The sequence below is a fragment of the Oncorhynchus kisutch genome, linkage group LG10 (genome assembly GCF_002021735.2).
Source record: "Oncorhynchus kisutch isolate 150728-3 linkage group LG10, Okis_V2, whole genome shotgun sequence".
Classification (NCBI taxonomy): Eukaryota; Metazoa; Chordata; class Actinopteri; order Salmoniformes; family Salmonidae; genus Oncorhynchus; species Oncorhynchus kisutch.
The window spans coordinates 63,690,382-63,715,254 of record NC_034183.2 but is presented as its reverse complement, the minus strand read 5'-3'; the positions used below and the strand labels follow the sequence as shown (position 1 = coordinate 63,715,254).

The window sequence follows — 24,873 nt, the reverse complement described above, 5'->3', positions numbered from 1 at the left end:
TGTGTGTGATGCATGAGGGACAGTGTTTTTCCTGCTCTGTCGCTGATGGAGTGTGTTATGTCGTTAGGCAAAGGCCTCAGAGCAGAGCAAGAAGTCCATCCAATAGAATGGCAGTATGTTCTGCCTCTATAGGGCCAGTGGACCAGCCCTACTAGTTGCTAGTTTAAACTGTTCTCATGGAGAGTAGTGTGTGCCTTGGCTGGCCCTGTCACTCTCTCTTCCACAGCTAGCTAATGTCCTCACCCACCAGAACCTTTCAACCCCAACTAGCCAGTGGTTTTGCTACAAGTGTTAACAGTTTGTCTCAACCAGTGAAGTGCAGGAACAGTGTACCACAGTAATGCGTTCTTACGGAGAAGTAATAGTGCTGGCCTTACTGGAGTTCATTTAATTCCAGGCCCTGTTGAAGAAGAAAGCGGCAAAGAAGCATATTTCAACTATTCTCCAAACATTGTTTTTATGATCAAATGAATCCAAAAAAGCATTGGTATAGTGCAAGACATGTTTTATTTTGGCCTAGCTGGAAACCGGCCAGTACTAGACAGAGTTTTACATCTCACCACCTCAGAAATGATCAATGTCTATGTCCGTTAGGAAAAATAACTGCATCGTTATTCTGATCGGATTATGACTCCTATGAGCCTCAGAACCATATGCAGTATTTAGAGGGTTATGAAAATCATTACCTTCTTCCTTCAGGCGATTACCAGTTTCCATAACAACCCTTAATGAACACTCAGCCAATCACCTGATGCCACCTGATTAGCTGCTATCGATTCATGTGCATCATCTCAGTCATTCTACAGTCATAACCACCTTGAAGTACGTTCTAGGCTGTCATTACGGAGTTGACACCAGGCTGTTCATTACGGAGTTGACACCAGTTACTGTATATATACATTGTCTTAGCTCTTGGTATTGACTCAGAGCTTGGAGGGACTCTCCATCATACATCTCTAGTATCTCAACAGAGAGCTGGGTAGATCTGTGTTGAGCTCACTGATTAAGCAATGGCTCTTCCCTCTGTTGCAAACGACAAGCTGCCAGGGGACTTTGGTTTTAAATTGTGCAATTAGTGATCTGGCATGCTTTGCTTGGCTTCAGCAAGACTCAAATCCCAGGCCAGCTCCTCACTGATGCACAGTCGACCAACAAATACTCCAGGAGCATTTTTTCCGACAAATTTATCAGAGCCCGGGCTTTCAACTCGCTTTCCGGCTACACTAACCTCGCTCAAATGCTTAGTTATTTACCATTTTACAGTTGGGTAAACAGTAGTGATTGAGGTTATGGTATCGGGTGCAGTGGCTGCAATGATATTTCACATTCAGAACAGCAAAACTCCAGCTACAAGGTGAAGTAATCATTATGATGTTGGTACACCAGGCCTAGTCTGTGAATATCATGCAAGATAGAGACAGCCAGCAGCAGAGAAATCAAACTAGGTGAAATACAGGGTGTTAGCGATTACATATCGTATGCAGAACATTCTATGCATAATGTGGTCCACAAAGGAGTATGAAAGGAATGGAGTATGTCACATAGGTTGTGGGTCTACATACCGGATCAGTTCTCCCTTGATCATTTCCTCCTCCAAAATTGGACTCTATTACGTGAAATAGTTGTGAAGGTCGGCATTATATATATATATAACTTAACCTTAGATAACATTAAGAGAGTCTTAGATAATAGCTTTAATATTTCATTTCCCTTTGAAGTCATTGCCGGGAACATTAGAAGTTCAACAAGAATTTGGGAGAACTTGTTGTCACAAAAAGATTCTTTTGCCATGTATTTTTAATCACTAACTTGTTTGAGTAGAATCTTGGCAGCCTTCTAAACTGCTTTCATTTCTGCACTGGTTTGATTCATGACTAAAGCCAAGCATCAGAAGCCTAGAGTCTGACCAGTGGGATTTCATGTGCCTTGCCGATAGATAAAAAAACTTGCAAAGTTGCAAAAGAAAAATACTCAGAGTTACAAGTACCATTTCCCCATGCATTCACAGCTTCACACTACAGCTGGGTGCTAAACATCCTGTTTCACGTAGACAAAAGTGTTATTAGGAACGGCATCACGCTACATGTGTAAGTAGATGTTTCATTGTTACCACTGTTGTATTTGTAGTGGTAATTAACATTCGTATGCCTACATTTGCGTTAACCATTGCAAATGAGATGCATTTCTCTGCTTTTCATCAGGGACAAAACAACAGTATTTTTCTCTAACTCATTTGAAAGGAGCTGATATATTCTCTTCTACATGTATACTATGCTATAGCCTGCAAACCAATGGTATTCAAACCAATGGAATTTAAACCAATGGTATTCAAACCAATGGCATTCAAACCAATGGCATTCAATCCAATGGTATTCAAACCAATGGCATTCAAACCAATGGTATTCAAACCAATGGCATTCCAATGGGGCGGGGCAGCAGGGGGCGGCAGGGTAGCCTAGTGGTTAGTGTTGGACTAGTAACCGGAAGGTTGCAAGTTCAAACCCCTGAGCTCACAAGGTACAAATCTGTTGTTCTGCCCCTGAACAGGCAGTTAACCCACTGTTCCTAGGCCGTCATTGAAAATAAGAATTTGTTCTTAACTGACTTGCCTAGTTAAATAAAGGTAAAAAAACAAAAAAACAATGGTATTCAAACCAATGGCATTCAAATCAATGGCATTCAAATCAATGGTATTCAAATCAATGGTATTCAAACCAATGGCATTCAAATCAATGGTATTCAAACCAATGGCATTCAAATCAATGGTATTCAAACCAATGGCATTCAAATCAATGGTATTCAAACCAATGGCATTCAAACCAATGGCATTCAAACCAATGGCATTCAAATCAATGGTGTGCAAACCAATGGCATTCAAATCAATGGTATTCAAACCAATGGCATTCAAACCAATGGCATTCAAACCAATGACATTCAAATCAATGGTGTGCAAACCAATGACATTCAAATCAATGGTATTCAAACCAATGGCATTCAAACCAATGGCTTTCAAACCAATGACATTCAAATCAATGGTATTCAAACCAATGACATTCAAATCAATGGTGTGCAAACCAATGACATTCAAATCAATGGTATTCAAACCAATGGTATTCAAACCAATGACATTCAAATCAATGGCATTCAAACCAAAGGTTTTCAATCTTTTTCCCAATAATTTCTTGCGACCCCACCCCAAATCTAATGACACAACCAAAAAAAATTGAATTGATTGTTCTCAAAAAACATATATTTTTCCAATGGAATACCCCTGCTGTAAAGGGATCTAGAGAGCTAGACTTACAGCACAGGTACCACAGACATTAAATGAGAGAACTGATAGACAAAAACTATTCTCTGAAAACATGACTGCCGTGCAGCCTAGACACAAAGATATCAACACAGGATTTTAAATCTCATCTGATTAAAAAAAATATGTACAAAATGAGATTTTGTTAGATGAACATGTATAAAAAATGGAGTCATCCAACACCACAAACAAAGTTTTGACAATGTCCTTGTATATTCTTCACACATCCAGTATCAGACACTTTTCCCTTGTCCAATCTATGATGTAATGTCCAGAGTGGGGCTCCTGGGGTTTTGAACTGTAGTAATGCAGTGAGGAGGGAGCCCAGTGTGTTTGGACCACTCGGTCCTGCTCTGTTCCCCTGCTCTACTCCCAAAGCAAACATAGCAATTACAGCCGCTGTCAGTCAGTGTCAGACACAGCATCGGTGATCAATTGTGACCGCTGGACCCTGGATATTAGACGTGTATGTATCATAGAACATGCAGGGGAGGTAAATCCTCCCCCAGCTACGTAGCTCTTCCAGGCCTGTCGTTCACTCTCCTCCTCTCCTCTCCTCTCCTCCCCCAGCTACGTAGCTCTTCCAGGCCTGTCGTTCACTCTCCTCCTCTCCTCCCCCAGCTACGTAGCTCTTCCAGGCCTGCTGTTCACTCTCCTCCTCTCCTCTCCTCCCCCAGCTACGTAGCTCTTCCAGGCCTGTCGTTCACTCTCCTCCTCTCCTCCCCCAGCTACGTAGCTCTTCCAGGCCTGCCGTTCACTCTCCCTCCTCTCCTCTCCTCTCTCCTCTCCTCTCCTCCCCAGCTACGTAGCTCTTCCAGGCCTGTCGTTCACTCTCCTCCTCTCCTCCCCCAGCTACGTAGCTCTTCCAGGCCTGCCGTTCACTCTCCTCCTCTCCTCCCCCAGCTACGTAGCTCTTCCAGGCCCTGCTGTTCACTCTCCTCCTCTCCTCCCCCAGCTACGTAGCTCTTCCAGGCCTGCCGTTCACTCTCCTCTCCTCTCCTCTCCTCCTCTCCTCTCCTCTCCTCTCCTCTCCTCTCCTCTCCTCTCCTCTCCTCTCCTCTCCTCTCCTCTCCTCTCCTCTCCTCTCCTCTCCTCTCCTCTCCTCTCCTCTCCTCTCCTCTCCTCTCCTCTCCTCTCCTCTCCTCTCCTCTCCTCTCCTCTCCTACTGGATCCAAAGGGGATCCATTTTGAGGGTTGTTTTTTCCCAAGCAACATGGGCAGGTTAGGTCGATGCCACTCAAAGCACAACCTCGTCTCCATCACCAAATAAACAAACTACTCAATGTTTTGCTTCCACAGTTCCTTTAAAATATCTACCTAGTCTCCTTCATGGTGCAAAACCTCTTTAGCAGAAAGCACCACGACTCTAGTCACCCAGTAACACAGCAATGTCTTTGTATCTCTGGCGTATCTGTATACCATTCTCCCTCAGTGGTAGTGAGTCTCTCATCCCCCCACTGTATAGAATGAGATACACCACATCCATACATTCACACACAGTCTGGAGGGAGAGAAGAGAGGCTGTGTGTCTGTCTCATTCCCCAGCCTGAAGTATACAGTGTAAGTTAACAGCCATACACACTGACCTCAGAGCTGTTGTTTAATCATCAGGGCATTTTAATGGCTTGTCAGAGTAATGAAATATGGTTGGAGGCTACCTGGTGCAAACATTACTATAAATCCCTCTCACACAAGCTGACGTGGGGCTTAATGGTTATAAATCATCACTTTAGGGAGAGAAAAATGACAGCTATTAAAATAATGAATGGGATGATTAATTTTTCACATTAAAGATTAAAAGCTATGAGAGGTATCATTAGATATTTGAGCTGCCGTAAACGTTTGAAAGTGAGAGCTTATTTTCCGCAGTTTATGACGCCCTCCGTTTCTTCATTGTCATCCAAGTTTCTGCCCAAGTTGGCTGTCTGGGCTGCACTGACAGAGGCATTCCTTCCTCCTAATTTGTGCTGTTGTAAAAATGCTCAGAGGAGAAGCCTTGAAGAACAGTCATGGCTGCAGGCAGTACAGGGCCTCCACAGCCACTCTGCAGGGGCTCCCCAAGGCTCTCACAGGCATCTTCAAAACCTCCCAAATTATTTCACCCCTCTAAAGCTGTCAGGGCCGACTTAATAGGAACCAGAGGAAGTGATAGGGGGCTAGTTTGGGGTTTGATTAAATCATGTTGTCATGTTGGAAGGCTATGAGCTATTAGCTATATAATATTAGTGGGTAACTGTATTAGCAACTGATTATTCAGCCCTGTGCATACATGACATACTTAGGGAGAACGCATATGCACACACATGCTCAGTGTGCTTACATAAATCCCCATGTATAGACAACCAATGACAGGCTCTCTCTATCTCGCCGATGGCTCCCAAGAGAAGGTGCTTTATAGCACAACAATTCCTAATTCAGCTTTCACTTCTATGGGACCTGCCATGTTGTTCACACATACGGTATATCACCCAAATTGCAAGGCAAAAGATTAGAGGGAGAAGCATAATTAGAGCATTAATAACCATGCATGTTAGGGAACATAAGTAATTGACTTTTTCATGATGAATGGGAATCCAAACAAGGCAGGAGAGAGTGAAAGGCTCCATTAGATATTCCAGGCATGGTTCAGTCTCAGTAGAGGCGTGAATATCACTTTTCCCACTGTTGCCCAATTATTTTTGTGTTCCCAGGCAATGATAGAATTGCTTGTCCAACTGCAGCCTTCAAAGGGATAATCTAATCGCCTCATTGAAGCAACGGCTCCATTTGTTGGCACCGAAAGAAGCATTGGTTAGTAAAGGGATCCGCTCAGAACAGAGCCAGGTATTTGTTTAGCTAACTAACTTATTTACAAAGCAGTGGGACATTTAAAGAACTCCTCTGGCATCCTGCGTGCATAGTTCCTTTTTCTTTTAGGGTTCTCTCACTCTTTCTCTCTTCCCTGTTTTTAATTTCATCCCCTGTCACCGGAGACAGTTGTGATGGGTGCCCACACCTCCTTCATGTGTTTCCAGCCCTTCTCTCTGCTTCGTCTGTTAATGATCCAGGGAGACCAAATACAGGGCCGCGCTGGAACAAAATGGCCGCCAGAGCTGCCCGCTTATATCTCAGCCCTCCCTCCCCAAATCAATTCTGACATTTAATTCTGCCCTTATAGAAGGTAATGGTGCATTCAGGGGTTGTTACCGATAATGTTGAAATGGTATTGCTTGGCTTCACTGAACAGACGAACTCTAACCTCTGCTGCTGAATGGTCTTTTGGTTTTCCCTCCCCAGGTTGCCTTGCTTGCGATCTTGTGTTTTCTTTATGAATATCGGGCTTAAATGTTGATATTTACCAAATTAAATATCTTTGTTGGTCCATCCGAGGAAACATCCCACTGGGCACACACTGGTTGAATCAACGATGTTTCCACTTAGTTTTAATGAATTTATGTTGAACCAATGTGGAATTAACGTTGAATTGTGCCCAGTGGGATATGTCTCGTCTTGACAGAAAAGCAGCCATAGTTCTTACCAGCCCCTCTCCATTTCTAGCAGCAGAACTCTTTAAGTCAGTTAGTCAATATGTTGTTTCTAATATATTATTTACTGGCTTTGACTTGTTGTGTATCAGAATGTCATGAACAACTGGTTCAGTTTTTGCAGTCGTAATCATGTTGAGAGGAATCACAGAGCCAGATGTCGAGGACTCATTTTACAGTGTTTATGCTTTCCTCCAAGTTTATGTCAAATTCATCCATTCCCTGGTTTATTTATCCCCATTTCTACAGTCTCAACAATTAGTCAATTCCCAATCAACAACACAGAAGAAATTGCTTTTAATTACTTTTGATAAATGACTAATTGTGTTGGCATGGCTCCCTGCAAATGCTTAATTGGGAGGAGGGCGGGGTGAGAAGGCGGGCTCAGCGAGATGGGATTTCTGGGGGATGAAATCAATGCAGTTTTCTCTGTGGTTCACCGGCTGGGCTGCTGGGCTCCAGCCAACCTGAGGCCTGCTCAGATACACAGCTCAGCAGAAACATTCACAGTAGGAGAGCACTCACACACTTAAACAACACGCACGCAAGCAGGCAGGCAGGGACACACACGCACAAACAAATAAACACACACACATTTGACTCGTTGAAAATGTCTGAGAGGGGCCTCCCAGGTGGCGCAGTGGTTAAGGGGCGCTGTACTGCAGCGCCAGCTGTGCCATCAGAGTCCCTGGGTTCGCGCCCAGGCTCTGTCGTAACCGGCCGCGACCGGGAGGTCCGTGGGGCGACGCACAATTGGCCTAGCGTCGTCTGGGTTAGGGAGGGCTTGGTCGGTAGGGATATCCTTGTCTCATCGCGCACCAGCGACTCCTGTGGTGGGCCGGGCGCAGTGCGCGCTAGCCAAGGTTGCCAGGTGCACGCTGTACCCTCCGACACATTGGTGCGGCTGGCTTCCGGGTTGGATGCGCGCTGTGTTAAGAAGCAGTACGGCTGGTTGGGTTGTGTATCAGAGGACGCATGACTTTCAACCTTCGTCTCTCCCGAGCCCGTACGGGAGTTGTTGGATACCACGAAATTGGGGAGAAAAAGGGGTAAAATAAAATACAATTTAAAATTTTTAAAATGTCTGAGAAATGAACTGCCTGCCTTGGTCCTCCTGTCTAAACTGAGGATGTGTTGCCTTGTGTCTACAGGGTTCGTTAGTATCAACAGTGAGTGAATCACCCAGCTTTGGCCCGTCCGGCGTTACCTGTACATGGAGACCCCCAGCTGGACAGGTACGTCCCTCTGCCTCTCTCTCTCTCCAACACACACACACCTGCTCTCTCTCTCTACCTGCCTCTCTATTACACACACACACACACACGGACTTGCACAACTAACCTTGTGGGGACATACGATTCAGTCCCATTCAAAATCTTATTTTCTTTAACCCCTAACCCATACCTGTACCCTAACCTCAACCCTAACCCTAACCCTAAACAAACCCTAGCTCTTAACCCTAGACCTAATTCTAGCCCTAGCACTAATTCTAACCTTAAGCCTGAACCCCCTAGAAATAGCATTTGACCTTGTGGGGTTAAACAAAATGTCCCCAGTTGGTCAAATGTTTGTTTGTTTATTATACTTGTGGGAATTCTGGTCCAACAAGTATAGTTAAACTTGTCCACACACACACACACACACAGACACGCACACACATGCACACACATGCACACACGCACACGCAGAAGCACACACACACACGCACACACACACTCTTATACTCTCTCTATTACACAAACACACACACACCCATACTCGCTCTCTCTGTACCTGTTTTCTCTGCATGTGTGTATCCTCTGTCATTATACCTTTGTGTGTACTTCTTTAAAACACCAACTTCAAGACAGTCAATCAACCTGATGTGGTCAGATAGCGGAAGACTAGCTCGGCTCCTCCACAAGGCTTTCATCCATATGGCCGTGGCCCAGGCAGGCGCCCATGTGTGTGTTTCCTGCTCCCCTGGCTGGCCTCGCAGGAGCCATACAGCAGGTGGCATTGAGGATCAATGGGCCTTCTCTCTCCTCCCCTCTCCTGCCCCTCTCTCTCTCTGGCAGTATATCCTCTCTCCTCCCCTCCCTGCCTCTCTCTCTCTCTCTCTGCCATTACTTCTGCTTTGCTTTATCTTGGGCAGGTCACAGTTGTAAATGAGAACTTGTTCTCAACTAGCTTACCTGGTTAAATAAAGGTGATATAAAAAATGTAATAAAAATCCTCTCCCCTCCCCTGCCTCTCCCTCTCTACCATGAGATTCTCTCTCCTCCCCTCCCCTACCTCTCTCTCTTGCTCTCTCTCTCCTCACCTCCCCTACCTCTCTCTCTCTAGCTCTCTCACTCTGCCATTACCTCCTCTTCTCCTCTCCTCTCCTCTCCTCTCCTCACTCCCCTGCCTCTCTTGCGCTCTCTTCCCTCACTCTCTGCCATTACCTCCCCTCTCCTCACCTCCCGTGCCTCCTTCTCTTTCTCTCTCTCTCTCTCTCTCTCTCTCTCTCTCTCTCTCTCTCTCTCTCTCTCTGCCATTACCTTTCCACTCCACAACCTCCAGCCTCTAGCCTCCACTGGCGAGGGCCAAGAGGAGTGCCCATTGCACCTTACCACATCACACTGGGATAAAGAGTGCTGTTTTCCATTAGACTAATTGCTTGGTTATAGTTCTATATTGTTGCGGTGATCAGCGGTGTGGTGTGGTAATGATGGACATCCAGTGCTCCTGTGCTAGCTGGTGGGTGTTGTGTTTCCCCCCCAAACTGCCCTCACACAGTGCTGCTAACTCTGCTCATACATGAAACGGGAGCCAAAATGCAGCTTCACGCTGATTTAAAAAAAACAAGTGTAAACAAAAAGGCTCCCCAAATGTTTTGATATAAGATTTTAATCAAATTGCTTCATCTATTTGCATTCTCAACAGGTGCAACATTCCAATGATTTATGAAATAAACACTTGAGTTCTAGAGCCTGTTCATTTGCCTCTGTTTAAAACAGACAATGTGGTACTAATTGGCTCTAATTTACCGTGGCCTCCAGTTAGACTTTCTTATATGATCACGATATAAGTATAATGAAAATCTGTTTTCGAGGCAGCTTGAGTCTCGTCCCCTGTCAAACAGAGCTCATTGACTACAATATTAGATTTCTCCCTCCTGCGCACTTTGTTCTTCTCTGTGTGTCAGCAGACCTCTGAAGAGCTTCTTTTCACTCATTTCTAGGAAGTCTGACTCTGTATTACTCCTGGATGTGAAGTCCTAGTGTGCTATATTGGTACAAATGGAAGGCTTCCCCAATCAGCCATCACACTAGAAGCTTTCAATCAGCAGGCGGAGAAGATGGAGATAACAATTAGTTAATTTAGCCACAAAGACTTTCTCCTTGTATTTATAATATTCCTTCAAGAGATAATATAACTGGTTCAACTGTTAGCTAGGCTTAGTGTGAGGCATCTGGTCCGTGGTGGTCTAACCGGTCCTAAACATCTCACTCTGCATGGTTGACCTGTGGGATTCCTTCAAAAATAGGCCATGATTGTTACAGCCACACTGATTATCTTCCTGCTCTTATTTCACTGTATAAAAGGGGCCGGGATAGAAAATCCTTGGCCGTTATTTTATTCTCCAGGTGTGGGTATTGATCTTTGCCTTTGCTGCAGGGGAGTCTGTTCACTTAGAAGGTCCACTGATGTAGCAGGGCTTATTAAACAAATAGCCACAGAACAAGGCCACAATCGCTTTGAATCACGGACGAGGTTGGCTGTCTCAAAGCACCGCCGTATCAAATATGGAACACTCCGCTAACAAGGTGTGTAATCTATTTTAATCACATCATATTTTATCAAACAAGGAGAAGGTTGAACATAACTAAGGGAGAAATGGTGGGGATTTGGGGGGTGAATTGTATTTTGAAATTGAATGTGACGGCTGGAGACTGAGCTGGATTCTCCATGCATGGCTTCATAATGAAGCTGGACAAATGGTCAGTTATGGCTAACTGTAGTGGTAGCTGGAGACTAGGAGTAACGTGAGGGGTAATTCAGTGCCAGTAATACATGGATCAGGAGCTGTGGGGCTGCTGTGAAGGTTGTTATTTCTCTCTTTTGTATCACTGTACTGGCAGATGAACATTGAAAATATTGAGAAGTTGTAGGTTATACAGGGACTCTCTCCTCCTCAGGCCCTGCGGCAGAACACCATCTATTCTGCTATTATACCACCCCTGTACAGCAACACATTTCCTCACATCTCATATTATTTCCCCCTCTCGCTCTTCCTTTTCTCCATTGGGTTCCGATTCTCCATTTCTTTCTATTTTATATACGGTGCTTCTCTCTGTCACAGACACACATACACGGATGGACACACACACACACCTGGATGTAACACTGTGTTGATGATGGGCAGAGTTGAGGGAATGACGTGCTAGTCATCACAATTCAGGCAATCATCTGTTATACACATCTCACACTGGCTGGGCTCATGGGCTAGTGTTTTCAATCGTCTTTTTTCCTTCAGTCATAAATTGTTCCTGACACTCTGACACTATACTAGGTTATGAATATATGAATATGTAGCGACCACATACACCCCACAGGTCAGACAAGTTAATGGATAAAGAACCATATTATAGACCACTCCATAAGAAATACCACTTGTGGAATTGGTAGATAGACAGTACTAAAGTCATCTTATTGACATTAGAGGTTTTACATTTGAAATGATTAACTCTAAATACACCTTACTAATAGCAATGCATCGATTTTAATCAGAATATGCCATTCAAACTGTGTGAAATTATGGTCCTTTCAAAGTAAACACCCAATACATTTCTACATTCAAAATGGAATTGTTCAGTATCTCTTCCTCTGTTCCATTCTCTCTCTTTCTTTCTCTCCATCGTCTTCTTGGTCTCTCACTCACATATAATTAGCTTACTTTGTGATTAATAGTTTAGATTTCACAGATTTTCAAAATTCCTCCTGTGTTACTGCCGGCAGTGTTTTCCTCAGCCCCCTCGCATGGCCGTAGGAGCTCCTCCACAGTGGAGGGGATTGGGGGAGAGGAGGAGGTGGGAGGGGGGTGCCTGCGTCTTTAAAAGTGAGGAGCGAGGGAGCGGGCGGGCGGCTAGCTGGATTGTGCTGACGGCAGGGCTTTGGTTCAGAGCATGCCCATTAGAGGGAGCCATAAATCCTAGGCTCTCCGGGCCTGGCTGTGTCAGCAGTCCACTGAATGAATTGATTTTAAACGCCATCGGAAAAAAAAAGAGGGAGAGAGAGCCTCTTTAATTCAACCTCCAGCAGAAACCTCTTTTCTCTCCCTCTGCTTCTCAATTCAGAAGTGTCATTGAAAAGGAGTGAAGTCCTGAAACACTGAACCTGTCAGCAGCAACAAGCCCTGGGCTACAGCCTCAGTCCCTCCACACACCTGTGATTTACAGGAAAGGGGGAAACAACATCACGCCACAAACCAAATGCATCATCTTAAATTCCAAACAGCATTTGTTCTTTCCCTCCAATGTTCAGTCCTGTTTTTAGATTACATCGAGAGAAATGAGACATATCGTAAAAAATGTGCTCGGGCATTTGAATTTCAAATGTGTTAGATTTGGAAATTGATGTATGTGTTTGTCTATTTAGGAGCAGCATCCATGTGTGCATGCATTTATATATTATCAGCATCAATGAAAAGCTGTGTGTCGTAGCCCGCCCCTCTCGTCTCTGTACCCCCATCGGGGTGCCTGCCTGTGATGCTGTGAGGGGCCTTAGTATGCTAACCATCACATAAAACACAGCACACATGTACTCAAACACACACGCTCACACTTTCATGCATACTTACACTAATTATGTGTTTACACTTACATTATGCTTAAACACACACAAGCATGTATACACGCACTTTTACTCTTTCAGACACACACACACACACACACATACACACACACACACACACACACACACACACACACACACATACACACACACACACACACACACACACACACACACACACACACACACACACACACACACACACACACACACACACACACACACACACACACACACACACACACACACACACACACACACACACACACACCAGTATCCCACGGTGTGTGTCAGTGTGCCAGCTGGAAGGGGTCATCCCCTGCCGTGCTGCCCTTTGTGTCCTGCTCTGTGGTAATGCTTGTTGGACCCTTTACCACTGCCATTGTGTGACAGCGTGGGTGCATGCACTGGGCTCTGCTCCGCTCCGCTCTGCGTGGCACAGCGCCGTGTGGTGAGGTATTCCCCAGAGAGCCCAGCAGCAGAGGCAACAGCAGGGACTTCCTGAGAGTAGCGTGGCCAGGCAGGGTGAGGACTGACCCTCGTAAAAACCCCAGCCTCAGCCGACTGATGTGGAGCAGTGTGATGAGAGAGAGAGAGAGAGAGAGAGAGAGAGAGAGAGAGAGAGAGAGAGAGAGAGAGAGAGAGAGAAATGGAGGGAACGAGAGAGAAGGCAGCATCCTCTCTGGCTCATTACACTGTTTAAAGAGCCGGCGCCTCTGAATCACCTGCCCAGCTCCACGCCTCAAATAAGCCCAGCCACCAGGGATCATACATCAACTTCTCCATCAGTCCCCCGGTGCCGCTTTCTCACCATTCTCCCCCTCCCAATCCAAACCAGCCGCATATCACATTTACATGTATGGAATTCAGCTGAACAGATAATGCAGAGAATCAAACATAATAATGCAGAGTGAATATAGGAGTGTGACAATTTAATGTGCCTCATCATGTAAACCTGTTAATTGAATGTTTTGCATATACGCCAAGCAACATCCATGGCCCAGTTGTGTTACATGAACAGCCTTAATGCTCGGTTCTTCCTCATCTCAAAAGCACACTTTCTCATGCCTAATTACCCCGAGGCTCTGGGCTGGAGGAAGGAGCGACTGGCGACGTATTACGATACAGATTGCGAGTATATTTCACTTTGAGAAATGGGCAAAGCACACAGGAGTAAGGGCTTGATTACAAGGAGCGGGGCATAGAGCCTCTACATCTTCCTCCTTCCTCCCCTCGTTTCAATTATGGCTGACTGGAGGCCTGCTGCTGCCACCGTCCTCGAATAAAACTAAAATATGATAAAACTGGAATATCAGGCCCGCCACTGATTGAACCCCCGAGCCATGTATGGGCTGTGAGATACTCCACACGTAATTACAACGTTTGCCAATATTTTTTGACGGGGGGGGTTCAACATGGATATGAGCGAGGGGGGTGGAAGTAGGTGTGGGGTGTGTGAGTGGGGGGGGGCATGAGCAGTGCTTATGACACATGATAAAAGCACGTTTCATTCTGACTTCCCTGAGGATAAGAAGAAACTTGCCTGTGTATATCCGTTCCACTGTCTTCTTCCTCTGCATGAGTGTACTGGTGTTGTTTTGAAGTTGGAGGATCATTACTCATGTGTAAGATGCATAAGCTCAGAAGATCTGCTGTCATAACACTGCAGACGGTGGTGCCGTGAATGCAAAAGAGGTGCATCTTCCTCTGGATGTGGAAAATTGAATATTAAGCTATATCATTTTAAGCACACAATAAAAACATGTCATTTCATCCAAACTAGCATTCCTCGTCGTAACAGATAGCACTGAGAATGTAGGGTAGAAATCTGTGCTCTCTCTCTCTCTGCCATATTCTCTGAACAGTTACCCTTTACGCCCCCTGACCCACACAGATGCAGGTTGTGTCTCCCTGATGTCAGTGTTAATCATAGTCCAGCGCTCTGACCTGCCTGGTTCCCCCCGCCCCCTATCCAGTGCCCCCCACCCATGACAGAGTCAGGCTCTACCACACACAGCTTTACCAGGGGAAGCCTCTGCCAACATGGAAAGCTTCCTGTTCACATTGTGAGCTTGATAAGGATATTGAAATGATAGACTAGCCACTGAATAGGCTAGTGTTTGTTTTGGCTGGTGTATTGAATAACAACAACTGGGATGGTCTGAAATGTGTAAATCTCTGGTTCATGGCCAATACGGAGAGGTATCAGAGGATTCTTGTTGTTTTGAGTGTTGGATCGTGTCATAATGAAGCTAGCTGCCTTTGAAAGTGAATGAGGAGATAGATCTCTTCGCTGAGGGAAGAGCGTGCCGCCACGGCAGAATCACAGTGGAGAGAAATCCAACCCTCTCGTTCGTCCCACTATGAAGGATTCAATCACACATCTGGCCCTCTGACCCATCCCCTCACACACTAACAGCCAGGCTGGTCTCCAAAGACCAGAGACGGATCACAGGAAGGCGTGGAAGCTAGAGCATGCCACCTCTCAGGACTTCTATCATAGGAGAAATTGAGAGTTGTCGCAGTGGAGAGTGACTAGCATGGTGGTGCATTGATACATTGACCCAGCGAATGACTTGGACAGTGCAGTAAAAGTGCTGAGGTTGAAATGAAGCTGTTATCTCTGGCATGTATCACTAGGGAGGCAAGAAGCACCGGTGCAAAGGCTTGTTTGCTTTACTGTTATTGTCTCTGTGTGTTGGTCCCCTTCAAACAACCCTCAGGTTCAGCTCTTTTCTAACATCACACACATTTCCCTATATATTTATAACCCTTCCTCTGACACCACCTTGAATGAAGGTCCTGAATGGCAGGAAGCTTGGCCCCAGTGATGTACTGGACTGTACGCACTACCCTCTTTAGTGCCTTGCGGTCGGAGGCCAAGTAGTTGCCATACCAGGCGGTGATGCAATCAGTCAGGATGCTCTCGATGGTGCAGCTGTATAACTTTTTGAAGATCTGAGGACACATGCCAAGTCTTTTCAGTTTCCCGAGGGAATAGGAGTTGTCGTGCCGTCTTCATAACTGTCTTGTGTGTTTGGACCATGACAGTAAGTTGGTGATGTGGACACCAAGGAACTTGAAGCTCTCAACCTGCTCCACTACAGCCCCGTCGATGAGAATGGGGGGGTGCTCAGTCCTCCTTTTTCTGTAGTCCACGATCATCTCCTTTGTCTTGATCACGTTGAGGGAGAGGTTGTCATCCTGGCACCACACTGCCAGGTCTCTGACTTCCTCCCTATAGGCTGTCTCATCATTGTCGGTGATCAGGCCTACCACTGTTGTGTCGTCTGCAAACTTAATGATGGTGATGGAGTCATCCTTGGCCATGCAGTCATATGGGTGAATAGGGAGTACAGGAGGGGACTGAGCACACACCCCTGGGGGGCCCCCGTGTTTAGAATCAACGTGGCAAATGTGTTGTTAACTACGCTGGCTACGGAGAGCGTGATCATACAGTCATCCGGAGCAGCTGATGCTCTCATGCATGCTTCAGTGTTGCTTGCCTCGAAGCGGGCATAGAAGTTATTTAGCTCGTCTGGTAGGCTCGTGTCACTGGGCAGCTCGCGGCTGTGCTTCCCTTTTGTAGTCTGTAATAGTTTGCAAGCCCTGCCACATCCGACGAGTGTTGAAGCCGGTGTAGTACGATTCAATATTAGTCCTGTATTGACGCTTTGCCTGATTGATGGTTCTTTGGAGGGCATAGTGGGATTTCTTATAAGCATCCGGGTTAGAGTCCCACTCCTTGAAAAAAGCAGCTCTACCTTTTAGCTCAGTGTGGATGTTGCCTGTAATCCATGGCTTCTGGTTGGCTTATGTACGTATGGTCACTGTGGGGACGACATCATCAATGCACTTATTGATAAAGCCAGTGACTGATGTGGTGTACTCCTCAATGCCATCGGAAACATATTCCAGTCTGTGCTAGCAAAACAGTCCTTTAGCGTAGCATCTGTGTCATCTGACTACTTCCTTATTGAGCAAGTCACTGGAACTTCCTGCTTGAGTTTTTGCTTGTAAGCAGGAATCAGGAGGATTGAGTTATGGTCAGATTTGCCAAATGGAGGGTGAGGGAGATCTTTTTACGAATCTCTGTGTGTGGAGTAAAGGTGGTCTAGAGTTTTTTTCCCCCTCTGGTTGCACATTTAACATGCTGGTAGAAATGAGGTAAAACACATTTAAGTTTCTCTGTATTAAAGTCCGCCACCACTTGATGAGCATTTTCTTGTTTGCTTATGGTCTTATACAGCTCATTGAGTGCCGTCTTAGTGCCTGCATCAGTTTGTGGTGGTAAATAGACAGCTACGTAAAATTTAGATGAAAACTCTCTTGGTAAATAGTGTGACCTACAGCTTATCATGAGATACACTACCTCAGGCGAGCAAAACCTCAAAACTTCCTTAATATTCGATTTCGTGTGCCAACTGTTATTTACAAATAGACACAGACTGCCACCCCTTGTCTTACCAGAGGCAGCTGTTCTATCTTGCCGATGCATCGAAAACCCACCCAGCTGTATGTTATCTATGCCGTCGTTCAGCCACGACTTTGTGAAAGATAAGATATTACAGTTTTTAATGTCCCGTTGGTAGTATAGTCTTGATCAGAGCTCATCCATTTTGTTATCCAATGATTGCACGTTGGCGAATAGTATTAATGGTAGCGGGGGATTACTCACCGTCGGATCCTTACAAGGCACCCGACCTACGTCCCCGATATCTCCGTCTCTTCTTCGTGTGAATGACGGGGATTTGGGCCTTGTCGAGTGTCTGAAGTAAATTCTTCATGTCTGACTAGTTAAAGAAAAAATATGTCGCTGTCCTGATATCCAGAAGCTCTTTTCGGTCATAAGAGACAGTGGCAGAAACGTTATGTACAAAATAAGTTACAAATAATGTGAAAAAACACACACAATAGCACAATTGGTAGGATCCCGTAAAACGGCAGCCATCTCCTCCAGCGCCATCTGCATACATTATCTTGGGCCGATCCAGTGATAAGTTTGCTCATTAGAAATTGGGAGGCTCATAACGTTCTATTTATCTTCTTCTTCCTGAGACGACAGTGAGCAGTGAGTGAGGGGAGCCTAGTAAGGTGGAGATGCTAGCTCTGTCACTGGAGGTATGTTGACACCCCATGAGTAATCTGGTGCATGCTAAACAGAGGGTCGAGGTGTCACTGGAACACCTCAGCAACTGGCACATGGGTAATTACTCTTCCAGCGTGGGCGCGGCTCAACGTTTTCGAACCTTTTCTTTCTCCAATCATAGTTGATGGATTGAGTGGAAGAGGGCGATCATCTGGTTCTTAGCAGGCTCACTGAGCGTGGTAGGCCTCCGTTGATTAATGATATCTGCCGCAAGTCACCAAAAGTGGAAATTAAGTATTTCTGTTTAAATGTAACATTTGTCTCCTTTGCTCGTGTTGAGAAAGGCATTTGTCAAAATCCCCAGCTTTGGCGAAAGGTGGATTTCCTCTGGGAGCACGCTGGGAATTACTCCCTACTTTCACATTAATGCCATTCAGTGTTCCCTGTTTTATTTCTTGAATCTACTTTCACCCATTGGCCTTTGCCAGGTATTTTGAATATTGAACCGTTATTTAACACACAGTTCAGGTTTATAGCCACTGCTACCACTGCTCCCTGTGACAGTTGAAAATTAGATATGTTTAAAAAACACACAGAGAAGTGGGGAATGACCTTGAATGTCTGAATGAAAGTGATTCCAGATGGAATCTCCCTGTGTTGGGCACAGGGGGAGTGATCTGGTGGCAACCCTGGTTGAGTTGGGTTACAGTTATGGTGATAGTGAGCCTGTCATGCCGGAACAGAACCAAGCCTCTGGGTAGACTAATGGTTCTAGAATCTGGCCAGGGTCCAGTTCTTCCCCATGCAGCTACTGCTTCTTCCTTCCGTGGCTGGGATATCATTACCTCCAATGTGTTACATCAGACTCGCTTGGTCAGGCTCTGAAACAGTCAATACTCCACAATTTAGAAAATCAGCCAAGTTTGCAGAAACAAAGAGGCAATATTGGAAATAAAGACGGATGTATAATCTGACGCCAGGCGTTTTTTCATGGTGGGTGAATTATTTGTTGTCCGGAAGGAGGGGACGTACACGTGGGGCGGGGCAGAGGGCAAGGAGCCAACCAGCCATCTGTCAGGGGTTAGAGGAGGTGGTCAAATGGCTCAAATAAATGTTCAAATCACAGCGGCCAACTACTGACCCTCCGCGTTTCATACAAGCACCCTTTACTTTTCCCATCAATGGAAATCTAATTGCTTGAAAAGCGATCAATGGAAACTAAATTGGTTTTGTGTGGAAGCGAGCATGCAATAAGCTCTGAGCTGTTTTAATGTGTGTTGGTTTTGCATCTTAAATCATGGTAATTTTTGGAGTGGGGCCCCGTTCTGTTCTCCTGAGAGGGGCTCAACCTAGGTAGCACCCAGAGACTGGGGTGGGAGCACTCAATCAAGCCTCTAATAAAAATCACAAGCTTAATTGCTTTTCAAACTCATAAATCCTGCGACTGTATGTGTTAATCTTTTGCATTTCTCTGTAGCGTGCAGTAGGCTTGGTAGGGAATGCAGCAGAGGCTCATTTTGGAAGGGCTGGGAGGTAACAGGGAACTCCTCCCTGCAGGAGCTGCTGTGACCTCTGATAACCCTCCAGTGATCTGATATGACTAATCCCCTATAATCCCTAATACACTCCTTAACATGCTCCTAACTGACAGCAGTCGATATGGGTGCACTTCTCTGTCTTATCGCTGATCTCTTTGTCTTTTGTACGCTGCTTCTCTCTCTCAGCAGTCAGAACCCACCACGCTGCTCTCCTCTCTCCCCCTGACCAAGGAACAGTCGCACATCTACATTGATGTCACACATTTAAGTTCCTCTACTCAGTGACTCTTGATAAGCTTAGACTAGATCAGAGTCTCGAAATTGAACTGACTAATTGGTTAGCACAGGTCTGGAGGCAGCCAGAATGCCAACTACTCAGGCACAACGGGGGAGCTCAGAATGAGGTCTTATTTTGTGGTAGCACAGCAAAATGACTTTCCACTGTTTTCTCTTCTACCACGGCCAGCTGGATGTCTTGTCAGAGAGACTTGGATAAGGGTGTTACCCCTCTGACCTGTAGTGTTCGAGGGAAGCTGCATAGCGTTGGAAGGCACTTGAAGGAATGGTCTCCACTGTGTAATTTATGGATGTCTCTGAGATGTATTCCAGCCCAGGTCTCCTCTTCTCCATCCCTCAGGTGCTTATCTATCACTTATCAGGGAAGACAGAGCATCAGCCCAGGTTGTATTTCTGTCTGCTAGTGTAATTACATTGTAATTGATCTAAGGACATGGACAGTACATGTGCAGTAACTTCTCATGGTCCAGTCTCCCTGTGTTATCGTTGATACTGTTACTCTAAATAAACAGTTGTCCTGGTGGAAGTCTTTACATGTTGTATGGGTGTGGAAATGTAGTAGAGAAATATGGAAATGGAGAATGAATGAACTCCTGTCTGTTTGATTGAGTCCTTTAGAAGGTCATACCAAGTGGTATAGTAAAAAAGCTCAAATAAATGTTTTTATTTGTTTACTAACAGTCATTTGTGGTCATAATGTATAAAAACACCACTGACAGCAATGCATACATGTCAATAGCTGTTTTATTGGAATTCGTGTTTTTTATTTTCTACCGAGACCTGCTGTTGCAGTATAAGCCCAAGCCCCCTCACAACAAACAACCAGGCGTTGTATCATTCCAATCACGCATATTAACCAGCTCTCGCCACCCATCAATCTTCCCTCGGCCATTTTTTAACTGATGCTGAAATTATGTTATGACAGTCTAACGGCCTCTCTGATTCTATCCACATACATCTGTGTGTGTGTGTGTGTTTGTGTGTGTATGTTTGTGCGTATGTGCATTGGTGTGTGTGTGTGTGTGTGTGTGTGCGTATGTGCATAGGTGTGTGTGTGTGTGTGTGTGTGTGTGTGTGTGTGTGTGTGTGTGTGTGTGTGTGTGTGTGTGTGTGTGTGTGTGTGTGTGTGTGTGTGTGTGTGTGTGTGTGTGTGTGTGTGTGTGAGAGTGTTTGTGTTGACGTGTGTGCATGTGTATGTGCTGCAGTCACCTTAGGGAAATAACTAATCAACCTTTCACCAGCAAACACCTGTACCAGGAACACAGCATTTCCCTCATCAGGTTATGTTTGTATCTTAGCTCATATACCTCCTGGTTGCAGATTCTACTAATTTCATTCTACTAATTTCATTTGACTGATCTCTATCATTCATTGTTATGTGTAAAATCCTCATATTGTGCAGAAGGCTTTGCCCGGTACTGAAGAGGTACAGCTGTGAAACTATTGGTTTGTCCATAGGGCTGAAGCTCCTGTGCAGTCTAATGTAAGTATGCAGCTCTCCCTCATGATCCCTCATTTATCATTTTGACACCGGCTACTTTTTTGAAGTGGAGAAAAATGTTGCAGTCAGCTCTTCCTTTGGTCTCGGAAAATGTGTGTGAGAATGAGTGTGTGTGCCCGTGTGCATGCGTGTGTGTGTGTGTTTGTGTGTGTGTGTGTGTGTATGCAACAGTATGATTAAGTGGCTAGGAAGACATACAGCTGTTTTTTACAGTACATGTACACCATACCAGGGTTGTACATGTCATATATACTAGTGAGTAGGCTACCATTATTTAATTCCATGTTTGTCCACAATGTTTTCCACAAAATCTTTGAAGGATAATTGAGTATGAAATATATCTTTGGCTGTAAATGAGGAAAATATTTCTTACAGTAAGTAATGCCTATGTAGATATTCCATAAAAATAGTAACTACAATAGTAATTTACAACATGAACAATGTCTACACTGTATTTCTGATCAATTTTATGTTATTTTAATGGGCAAAAAAATAGCTTTTCTTTCAAAAACAAGTACATTTCTATCCCAAACTTTTGAACGGTAGTGTAGGTGTGTGGAAGGGTTAGGAGTTTGACCACCCTTTTAGCATTTGCCTGCTGTTACCACCCTGAGCCATATAGTTTCCTTTCCACTTGGTTTCGATCCCCACGCTTGCGCCAAGGTCAAGCAGGTAACCTATTGGTAAAAGTGCCTTGGCGAGCCAATAAATACCGCGCTGTATTAATCACATAGCAGCCCTTACTCCTTGAAGAGGTCAATGCTTTAAAGGGCATCCAGAGTGCCGCCCGCCTTACACTGAAATACAGCCAGGGCATCTTTCTGGTTGAATGTGCAAGAAGTTGTATTAGTTCCCCCCCAATGAGGTCAGTCTACCCTGCTCAAATGAGATCTGTCGATATTCCATTATACGCTCGTGAAACTTGATTGTGGGGCATCTGTCCGATGCATATTTCATGCTAAATGTAGTTAGCTGTAAGTATTGCATACATTACTAGTAGTCTATCTCCCAGTATAGGCAGGAGTAGAACATCTGTTTTCTATTAAGGGAAGATGAAATATTCATCTGAATGCAGATCTGCTAGGAGTCAATCATTCAGACACACCTCTGACAGCTGCTGGGGAGCTAATATCAGCATGTCAGGTGTCTACTGTAATACATCTGATCACCACATCGAATATAGATCTCCCTGAGCCAAACTAACAAGCACCGGTTCAAATCAACTAGTTTACAGAATAGGGAATGAGGAATCTTAATGATATAGCCTACATACCACATACATGTACTGTATGTGGAGAGATTGTGATGGATTTTAGATGCCACTTTTGACATTTTTCACTTTTGACTACCTAAACTCAAATAGATAGACTTCTATTATATTGAAATGCACTCAAATAGATAGACTACTATTATATTAAAATCCACTCAAATAGGTAGACTTCTATTATATTAAAATCCACTCAAATAGGTAGACTTCTATTATATTAAAATCCAAGGCCCCAGTGAAGTAAACAGCAAATGGCTTTCCGTTCTTGGTGGCTGAGGCTGATTCAATGTTCACTGCAAAACCGGAGCTTTGCATTTATCACTAATTATACCATAGAGCAGTCTAATGCATCAATCCCTTTTCCCTTCAAGTATTCATTGAGTAAACAGAGATCCATACTATGCAATTATTGCCTTCTAAATAGCCTATGTGAACACTTGAAAAGCTAACTGTATGTCAATAACCCTCAAAGGTGCATTCCATTGAGAGACAACGTTTACGGGATCTAGTGTTTGGCAGGGTTACCAGGTGTCCAGGACTACATCTGTTCATCCTCAGCAGGACTACAGGACCAGAACCTGGTCAGAATGTGTTGTACTGTTTGTTAGTCTATATAACTTTCCCATTACCGTGGTTCCTTTAGTGTCACCAGACCCTGACTAACCCATGACTGCACTGGTCTCCCAGGCCTTGCTGTGTGCAGACAGCAGAGCCATCTCCCTCTTTGAGCTAAAGATGCTTGGACATTAGCATACACAGGTTGTCACTGGCAAATGAATGACAAGACTTTCATCTCCCAATGTGTCAGCCTCGCTTAGCATTGACACGGTTCAATGTGCCCGCAAAGTGCCACTTTGGTGGGTTATGGAACCGGCATGCTATTGAAAAGCTGCCTCGCAAAGATTACTTAATAAATAGAATAATTTCACCATCAATATTATTCCAGGACTGTGACAATGTCAAAAGGAACAAGAAAACAACCAATCTAGGTTTGATACGAAACTTTGCTGTCTGTGGTTGCTGTGCACCAGTCATTTTAGCGTAATGAAAAATGAAGGTATGCTTTGTGTACACAATGCAAGAGTGTATTACCAAGTTTATCTTTCCATTGCTTGCCCTTGTTATACCTTGCCCTAGGCTCTCGCCTGTGTTTTCCTCAAATGTAACTTTGCAGGGTCTGTGTGTAGGCCATGCACGTGTGTGTGTGCAGTACATGTGTGTGAGCAGAGATGGGCATGATTTTTCTTACATATATTTGAAATATGCATTTTGTAATTTGAATTACACTGGGCTGAACTACACTCCAATTTATTTTGTATTTTCAAAACACTGTCATTTGTATTTTCAATATATATATTTTTTCGTTATATCAGTACAATATTTTGTGGCCCCCTTTTCACTGTGCATTGGTATCAGATAGCACTATGACGTGATAAAAGAGTCTGCTAAATGAACTAAATAAAAATGTATATGTAAAAATGAACAATTGCAAAGCATGCTGAGTAATATTCTAATGCACTCCACCCCGAAACAATACCCAGTGTGCTTTGCAGTTGATTTTGGTATGTTAATTTTCACATGTACATTTTGGTCATTTAGCAAACACTCTTATCCAGAGTTACTTGCAAAAATAGGTAGATAAATTACAACATATCAAAGTCATAGTAAGTAAAACATCTTTGTAACCGTTAGTGAGACTGTTGTTGCTGTTCAGGCCGGGTACTTGCAAATTAATTTTTGTATGTATTTTAATTAAGTACATTACCAAATACAAGTATTTATAAAAATAAAAAAAATGACATTGATCTTATTGGTATTTTGTAAATGTATGTTGTAATTGTTGCTCATCCCTGTGTGTGATAGTGCATATGCGGGCAGTTTTTTAAATTGTATTTTTTAAACATAACCTTTATTTAACTAGGCAAGTCAGTTAAGAACAAATTGTGTGTGTTTCTGTGCATTTCTACTCACCACAGAGAGGTATGGGTGGTGGACTCAATTACATATCCTTAAATATGTTATCTCAGGGGGTGTCAATTAGTCTTTGTTGGGAATGCTTAATTAAAGATGAACAGTGTGCAAATTCAATTGAGAAATAGGTCAACTGAATATTGCATGAGATCTGTCTTATCAGTGACTGACTAGTACCTCTACCAGCTGCTGCTCTAGAATCACAAAGCTAAGCCACCCATGATCCACCTGCAGGAGAAGGTTTGGAGGACCATGCCTCAAAACCGATGACATCTTGATTCGCCACTAATTAAATCATCACGGAAAATATTGCAGATATTCTGATTAAAAGCCATTTTTTAAAGAGATTACTTCAAAAAAGCTTTGTGAACTTCCTGTCTCCACTCTAGTTCTTCATTTCCCATTGCTCTGAGCCGAAATCCTGACTTGGCAAGATTTAGATGCGAATATGAGACGTTTATCAAATTTCTCCATTAATCTGATGTGCAGGGCCTTGATTAAAACGTTACCCCCAGACAGACAACGTAGCTGCTCAATGTGCACAACTTACAGAAATACA

General features: G+C 44.3%; 1 protein-coding gene across 5 annotated transcripts in view; it reads left to right on the top strand.

Annotated features, from left to right (window-relative positions):
• The window catches only part of LOC116352815 (RNA binding protein fox-1 homolog 3-like), a 410,981-nt gene that overhangs the window by 184,285 nt on the left and 201,823 nt on the right, over positions 1–24,873 (top strand). For all 5 annotated transcript variants that reach the window (XM_031834665.1, XM_031834667.1, XM_031834661.1 and 2 more), the window contains one exon: positions 7,986–8,069. In XM_031834665.1, coding sequence (XP_031690525.1) covers positions 8,048–8,069 — 22 coding nt within the window. In that variant the 5' untranslated portion in view covers positions 7,986–8,047. The remainder of the gene's footprint in view (positions 1–7,985; positions 8,070–24,873) is intronic.